The sequence below is a fragment of the Hevea brasiliensis genome, chromosome 2 (genome assembly GCF_030052815.1).
Source record: "Hevea brasiliensis isolate MT/VB/25A 57/8 chromosome 2, ASM3005281v1, whole genome shotgun sequence".
NCBI lineage: Eukaryota > Viridiplantae > Streptophyta > Magnoliopsida > Malpighiales > Euphorbiaceae > Hevea > Hevea brasiliensis.
In genome coordinates this window covers 5923983-5933081 of record NC_079494.1, presented here as the reverse complement: position 1 = coordinate 5933081, position 9099 = coordinate 5923983, and the positions used below count along the sequence as shown (strand labels likewise).

General features: G+C 32.0%; 1 protein-coding gene across 1 annotated transcript; it reads left to right on the top strand.

Moving 5' to 3' along the window:
• The first annotated feature begins 2926 nt into the window (after nt 1–2926).
• On the top strand, nt 2927–4936 carry LOC110661465 (cytochrome P450 CYP82D47). Its single transcript, XM_021820098.2, has 2 exons — nt 2927–4046; nt 4154–4936. Exons 1-2 carry the CDS (start codon nt 3099–3101, stop codon nt 4775–4777), a joined length of 1572 nt encoding a protein of 523 aa, XP_021675790.2. The 5' UTR covers nt 2927–3098; the 3' UTR covers nt 4778–4936.
• The last annotated feature ends 4163 nt before the right edge of the window (nt 4937–9099 follow it).

The window sequence follows — 9099 nt, the reverse complement described above, 5'->3', positions numbered from 1 at the left end:
GAGTCCATTAAGATATATCCAAAATTCAGGCCATATAAAATAACAAGCAAAATACTTAATTCAAAACCTAGTCACCAACTACTCAAATTTAACCTTAGAAGGAAAAAGGCATTCTCCATTGTTGTAATTTCTATGGCAAATAAGAAGAAATGAGAGAGGAAAAGGGATTTTTAGATTTGAGAGGAAGAGGTCAAAAGTGGCTGTGGGAATAAAAAGAGGGGGCATTTTAATTTTCTTAAAAAAATGGTAATTAGAAACTGACCAAAATCGGTCTCTAATTTGAAGTAAAATAATTTTGAAATAGAAATAAATCAGTTTATAAATATAACTAGATATACATTAATTTTTGAAACCACAATAAATCGATTTCTAATTATAACTAAATGAATTAGAAACCAATAAAACTTGGTTTCTAATTTCCCTTTAAAATTTAATAAATAAAATAGATAATAGATTAATTTTGAAACCAAAACCAATCAGTTTCGAAATATAGCTAAAAGAATTAAAAACCGATTAAAATTTGTTTCTAATTTAACCTTATAATTCATATAATAGACAATTAGATTAAGTTTAAAATAAAAAGTATTCGGTTTCTAAATATAATTAGATAACACCTTAATTTTTAAAACCGAAAGTAATCGATTTCTAAATATAAGTAAAGGAATTAGAAACCGATATAAATCGGTTTCTAATTTGACTTTAAAATTTAATCAATTAAAATTTAATCAATAAAATTGATAATAGATTTATTTTGAAACTGACAGAAATCAGTTTCTAAATATAACTAAGGGAAATAGAAACCGAAAAAAATAGGTTTCTAAGTTGATTTTAAAATTTATTAAATAAAATATACAATAGATAAATTTTAAAACTGAAAACTATCAGTTTCTAAGTGTAATAAAGAAATTAGAAACCGACATGAATCGGTTTCTATTTTGATTTTAAAATTTAATAAATAAAATAGAAATTATATTAAATTTGAAACCAATAGAAATCAATTTCTAAATATAAATAGATAATACCTTTATTTTGAAATCTAAAGTAATCGGTTTCTAAATTAAACTTAAAAGAATTAGAAGCTGATGAAAATTGGTTTCTAATATGACTTAAATATAATGGAACTAGTTTTGAATCTTTAAATTAGAAACAGAGCATGATTTAGTTTCAGAAGTCAGTTTGTAATCGGTTTCTAAACCAATGCTAAATTTGCTGTCAAATTTTAGTGCATAATTTAGAAACCGAAGAGTTTCACTTTCAAGTTTCAGTTTCAAAGCCATTGCTAATCGGTTTCTGATATATTTAATCCATTCTACTCAATTTTTATTTCAAAAGCTATTTCAAATTACAAACTGACATAAATCTATTTTTAAATTCGGTTTCTGTTATGATATTTTCTTGTAGTGGATGGAAGTGTAAATTTTAAATTTCACTAACATTTTTTTTTTAAATCTAAAATGATTTAGCTTGCATAGCTTTCCTTTTTAAATATAGTTACTACATTCAACTATCATTACTAAATTTTCGAAATTAAACTTTTGGTGTATAATAACTTGTAATTAAAGATTGAATTAAGTACAAATTTTCTTTTTATTAAGTTTTATTTGGATCTATCGATTTAATTTTTTTCTAACCATTGATTGAATTTTGTTTCTCTTTAAAATAATGGAAGAACAATTAGTTGAACTACAAATTTTTCTTTGCTTTTAAATGGCATAGATTAGAGTTTTTTTTTTTTCTTTTTTTTTTTTTTTCATTGGGCTAAAAGGGGACGAGGCAATGGAGGAAGGAAGGGCTGAAGGGGCCTGTGAAGCACAAATTGCTGGAAATTTTAAAAGAAACAGATAAAGAGATATGCCATTCTATTCAATATACACACATAAATCAAATGGTAACAATGGGCCTTTCCCTCTCTCTCTTTCTCTACTAATGATTTAAGTTTGGTCTTTTGGTTTTCTTCAATTTCTTCTCACTGATCAAATTTTATGTTGTTCAATTGTTTGCTTCGATTTTTTTATCATGGTTTTCTGCAAGAGATGAATAATTCTGTAATTTTACTGTGCAATTCCACGACATGTTGTTTGCTTTGGATTTCTACTGCAAAGCAAATGAATTTTTTTTTTCATTGAAAAAAAAAACTTTGTAATTATAACGGTTATGATTTCTTGAAATTTAAAGCCCACAATTAAGGCTCTTGATTTAACTCAACTCATACACCATGTTCAATATGTGTCTTGACATGTCAAGATGTAAGCCATTCACAAACAATCGTCGATCCACATCTTAGAAAGGCAATGTGTAATTTCAACATATTGATGTGAATATTGATTAAAATTAAATAAATCTAACACTAAAGCCTATCACTCTTGGTGGTAGCAAATGACTTTGCTGTCTTATTCTTTCGTGCTTATCCTCTGAGAATTGTTATTTTAATGTTTCTGTTTGCGATAGAGACTTGGAAAAAGTAATTTATTCATTATTTTTATCTTATGTTGATGGCGTTTGTCTCCAGCAATTTGATCAAGTCCTTGTCGTTTAATAAATTGACGTGCGGCCTATAGCTAGCCATTTCTATCTAAAAGCAAGACTCAGAGTCCCCCTTTCACATTGTAAAAGTGATTTTTCTTTTCTAGGTGAGATTTAACATAAACTTAGAATAAGAGAAGTATAGTGAGATTTATTTATTAAATATATAATTTTTTTTATTTAAATTTAATTTATTATGAATTTAAAATATAAAATATAAAATATATTGTGAAATTTATTTATTAAATATGTGAGTGTTATATCATTGTATTTTGATTCACGATAAATTCGATTTAGACAAAAAATTTTCTTAATAATTATCACATATTTATATTTTTAAATCTATAATGAATTAGGAAAAATAAAGATAGCACAGTAAGCATAGCTCAGCACTACGTTGTACTAAGGGTGGGGGGTTGGTCCTCTAGCAGGCGTCCGTCCATTGGTTCTCTCCATTACTGGCTAAGTCTTGATTCTCGCTGCTTAATTGTTAGTGGGGAACAAGAAGAAGTGCGCGTTTAGCTAGATTTAACATTGAAATATTCCGCCATCCAAGACACCGTAGCTGTAATAATATGGCTCTGCTTCCGCCATACCTGAAAGACATCATCCTTGGGCTTACTGCTGTAATTCTCTTTTACTACTTTCTCTTGAGGGGGTCCAAATCTGCCAAGGCCAAAGCAGCTCCCGAAGCTGGAGGTGCATGGCCGATTTTAGGTCATCTCCCTTTGTTGGCAGGACGTGAGCTTCCCCACATAACTTTGGCAGCCTTAGCTGATAAGTATGGACCTATCTTCACCGTCAGGATTGGGATATACTCAGCTTTGGTGGTCAGTTCCTGGGACTTGGCTAAGGAAATATTCACCACCAACGATGCCGCTGTTTGGACCCGCCCCAAATTTACAGGTTCAAAACTTCTGGGCTACGATTATGCCAATTTCGGATTCTCCCCTCAAGTTGAATACTGGCGCGAAATGCGAAAATTAACGGCTACAGAGCTACTCTCCAACCGCAGACTTGAGCTATTAAAACACATTAGGGCCTCTGAAGTGACAGGCTCAATGAAGGATCTGTACAAGTTGTGGACAAAAAACAAAGATGAGACAAACCAAGTCATGGTGGACATGAAGAGATGTTTTAATGACATAAATATGAACGTGATTCTCAGGATGGTTGCAGGAAAGAGGTACTTTGGTAATAGTTCTGCAGGTGACGAGGGAGAGGCCCGGCGATTCCAGAAGGCGATGAGGGAGTTCTTTTACTTGTTAGGGCTGCCTGTAGCGAGGGATGCTTTTCCATTTCTTGGGTGGATGGATTTAGGTGGATATGAGATGGCCATGAAGAGAACTGCTAAGGAATTTGACAGTATCATTGGAGAGTGGTTAGAGGATCATCACAGGAAGAGAGAAACTGGCCAAGTGTCTAACAGAGACCAAGACTTCATGGACGTCTTGCTGTCGGTGCTTAATGGTATTGATCTTGCTGGTTATGATGCTAATACTGTTATAAAAGCTACATCCATGGTAATTAAAGATTCAATTATCCAGATACGAATTCTAACTATCCTCAAATTTTATAATTTTTTACGCTTTTATTATTATTTAAGATGCTGGTTCACTCTGTTTTGTAGACTATTATTGCAGGGGGTACTGATACCACAACTGTTACGGTAACATGGGGACTGGCGCTATTGTTAAACCATCCCATTGCACTGAGGAAGGCCCAAGAAGAATTGGACATTCAAGTTGGCAGAGAAAGACTTGTGAATGAATCAGACATAGATAAACTGGTATATCTCCAGGCAATAGTTAAGGAGACGATGAGGCTATACCCTGCTGGTCCACTATCAGGACGTCGGGAATTCTCCGAGGATTGTACCATCGGTGGTTACCATGTCCCAGCAGGTACCCACCTAATGGTTAACATTTACAAGATCCATAGGGATCCGCGGGTGTGGTCAAATCCAATGGAATTTGAACCAGAGAGATTTCTGAACACACACAAGGAAATTGATGTGAAAGGTCAGAATTTTGAGCTCATTCCATTTGGTGCCGGTAGGAGGGCATGCCCTGGGATAAATTTTGGCATTCTGATGACTCAATTAGTTCTGGCAAGTTTCCTTCAAGCATTTGAGATGTCAACCCCATCAAATACACCAGTTGACATGACTGAGACTGCTGGATTAACAAATAGCAAAGCCACCCCTCTTGAAGTTCTGGTGAAACCTCGCTTGCCTGCTTGTCTCTATGATTAGAGATGAAGGTATTTGCCATGATATGTTATTGAAACATTAGTTTTTGATTGAAGTCTTATAGGTTAATGTAATGCTGAAAATTCCAAATAAAAAGATGGATCACAATTCAAAAAGTTAGCTGTAAATTATGTTTATATATGCACGTACTCCTTTTGTCCATTCTTTCTATTTTCCATCCCCTCCCTCTTCCTTGTTCAAAAAGTTACTGTAAATTAAATGCTTTCCATTTCATAATTCAAACTTATAATTAAATAAATATTTCAAGTTCAATATTTCAATACTCAAGCCATTATTATCATAAAATTTAAGAAGAATTTTGCTCACCATTGCAATGACTTCCTCTCTGTTATTACTCAACTTTCTTTCTCATTCATTCTTTATTTTTTTTATCTTTTCATTCTATTCCATAATTAAAATTAATAATACATTTATAGAATTTTTATTAAGCTTTTAATATTTAGCAAAGATGAAAGGAAAATTTGATGAAATTTTTTATTAATTAATTTTTAACGACTTGCTCAACTTATTGTGAATTTATAATTTCATGAAACTTTAAATTATTATTTTTGTAATTTTATGTATGTTTCGATAGTAAATTAATAAAATTAAAAATTTAGCATCATGAACAAAAATAAAATTATTGATATGTATTTTATAAAAAATTCTCACGTTATTATTTCATCTTTAATTGAAAATATCACTTATTTTTTAGAAGAGGGAAAAACAATTATAAATCACTCCTCTTTCTAGCTTTGGCACTGGGGACATAATACTTAAAAATAAATATCTGATGTGGCCTAACTGCAAGTACATGGATCGTTCAAGTAGTATAGAAAAGATATCATTTCCTTTAAAATTTATATTATAAATTAAATTTTTGATATAAGAAATATACTAATGTAAACTAAATTTGAACTACCAAATAATTAAATGAAAAGATTAAGAATTAAAGGGTATATTTGTAAATTCAATAAAGAAATTGCTTGAATAGAAAAATTCACTAAAATTATAAGATTAAATTGAGCTAAATGCAATATGGTAAGAAAAAAAGTAACAAGTAATTAAAATCAATTAACAATTAACAACGGTAAAAGGTGATTTCAGAGTCTGGGTTCATATTTAAGCTATTTGGAGATTTTGATTGGTTAACCAAACATATGAATATTATGTGTTTCAAGGAGATTAATTCTCATATCCTTTAAAAACCCTTTTAAGTGAGACAAAGAGTGTCTTAATCAATTTAATCATATTTTCGTGGAGTTAAAATTATTCACGACCCATTAGTTTCTTTAATTAATCTATTAATTCTCTTAATCCTTAGTCTATTTCTAGATCTAAGTTAATTAAGTCTAATTTCTTGATTATTCATCACTGGGTTTTCTCCTTTCAGTGCTTTAACTAAGGATTTAGAACATAACTTAATGAGATCCTACAGTAAGCATGTCTTTAAGCACACAAGAAATGAATAAAACTTCATAATAATCATAAAATCTGGTCTAACCAGTACAAATCTATAAAATATTTTAAATATTACATATCCAACTTCAAAATCTTAAAAAAAACTACTCACTTATCATGTTTAATGCAAATATTCTAGCAAAAGAAGAAGTAAAAGGTGAAAAGAAAGCTAAAACTAAAGAAACCCGATAAAGGAAACACAGAAAATGGTTATTGAAGTGAAGAATAATCAAAGCTTTAGATGGAAATAACGAGATTTGCAACTCATTTTTCTCCTTCCTTCCAAATCTTCCCTCCTTAGCAAAAATGAGGTAATAATGCTTTTTATATTCTCTGACATAAACCTTAAAATGGACTAAAAATGGTGTGTGGTGAGGTCTGTAACATCCTCACTATCGCAATTCCGTACATTCTACTGTTCAGGTGACCGGTGTCAGTCCGAACAGCTATAACGTCTGGAAAAATATTTAGATTAAAGTGAGGAGTCATAATTAGCTCAAATAATAATAAGAAAAATTTAGAAAAAATTTTAGAAATAAAATACAACCAAGTTAAATGAGCCAGTGCTCTAGCGATGGGCAACCCAGTAGGAAGTTGCAGTCCTCGCAGCTAGGAGCCCTAAACTAGGGAGAAAATTCATAAAATAATTTTTAGTACTCCAGAGAAGAGTCAATGAGATTTCGATGGCATTAGAAGGCCAAGAAAATGTTCCTAGAATTTTATCAATCCGTACAGATAATTTTAGCTCAATAAGCTAAACGAAGGGCATTTTGGTCATTTCACCTTCAGAGATGATTTTTGAACAACTTGTTCAGTCAAGTAAGTGAAATTTATAACATAAAATGTGAATAAATATTGATGAAAAATTTATTAAAAATGATAAATGAAAGTAAGAAAACAAAACAAAAAGAATTTCGAGATAATGTTAATTATGACATCATAATGATGTCATTTAAAATTGATCCACCAATCACCATTCAATAAATACACTTAATGTTAGTAGTATGGCCTAGAGCATATCATTTAGTATGTATCTAGTACATATTTTTATTAATAAAAGTCATTTCTACTTTTCCGTTTACATAATATATTTATGTGTAATAGAAAAGGTCCATTGATATTTTGTTAGAAATTCTATTCTTAAGTTGTTAAGAATATAAGTGACAGTATCTCTAGTACAAAGTATCATAAACAGGTTCACAATCGAGGATACTTCATAATAAGGATATGACTTATCCAGAAAGATTGTATTCATGTTTGTTCCCAAGTTATTTATATGAGATATAAATAAGATGGAATGGTGAGTCTTATGCCATATAACAAACATGATAGGCACTCATACATGATAAGTAGGCCGAACCAGTGACACTTATGACAAGCACATGGAGTTTACTCTTGTCAATGCATTGTCATAAATCATATCAGTGCATATAATCTTTAGACTTGAGATAGCACAGTTATCTTGTATATAGGTGGTTTGAGTTTGATACTGCTTTCATACTTGTATTATGTATGGGTATATGGGCATGTGTTGGCTCCTACTAGTTATATATGAAGGTAGATGTTGATCAAGATAAAATCTGTTCCTCTAAGTAAATAGGGATAAAATCCTATATTCATTTAATTGTTCTTAATGTTTCAAGTTCCTGGCCAGGACAGATAGATTTAATTAGAAAAGAGTTTCTGATGAGAAAATCTTTTTAATCAAGAACTGGAATTAAAAGAGAACATAATATTTATAGCAAATGGGGTTTGACATAAACCATGACTCCAGCTTGAGTTGGGATTTTGTAACAGAGAGATTATAGTGCATGGTAACATATGATTATAGGTTTATTTAAGTTGCGGTTACCTATGTTTTACCCAACCACTTACACGCTAATAGGAGCTAGAAAACTTGCATTCAGAAATGACGAAGATTAATAAAATGATAGACTGATCACTAAAGAGATAGTTCGAGAGTAACGTTCTTTGGGATTCTTTTATACAAAATGAACTTGGAGAAAGTCACATACGTAAGAAGAACAAAGAAAGTGCGAGAAGTAAACATAAACAGTTAATAAAACAGCAATATGAGCTCTTACCTGTGAGGAGCCAAATCTATTGAAATAACTACGGGGTGACAAATAGTGATAAGGCAGCGGATTGATTAGCCTGAGGGCTGATGTTCGTCGTGAACTGAAGGGTGCTTAGCTAAAATGTGATCAGATTAAGATAAAAACGAGTGGAAGGAAGTTCAGCTTTGGACAATGGGGATGAAAACAGAGATGATAAAGGACCGAAAGTGAGAGTGTGACCAGATAATGAACAAACTGAAAATGTAGAGTTCCAGTATTCAGAATCCTTTTCAAGAAAACACTTCAGAAAACTAGTTTCAAAAGTCTTTCTAATCAATACTTCTAAGTAGCGGAGTAACAAACTGAATGAAGTTTCAGAGTTCTTCCGCTATAATAACTACCTCTCTTTTTTTTTGCCCGTCCCTTGAACAGTTTTTCATGCAGGTATTTATAGGAATCGGGTGCTCCCCGTGAAGGGTCAGGATTTATTTTGAGGGAGACGGAGGGTCAAGATTTTGAAGGACATGATCGGATGTTCAGGAATTAAAGAGAATCAAGATGAATGGCTGAGATCACTCTTCAGAATATTTGTCCTCTTCTTCTTTCAATCTGACGGTCCCAAATCTTCTTGTCCGGAACGATCTGAGGGCTGGGCATAAAAGGGGCCAGTCTTGTCGTCTTCCTCTTTGATCCAAGGGCCCCGGGCTCGTCCTTACAAGTGAAATCAACGGTGGAGATTGGGATGTACATGACTGTCATGACATACCCTGGCACCTGTCAGCATTGCGGGCGATTCTTAGGCGTGCG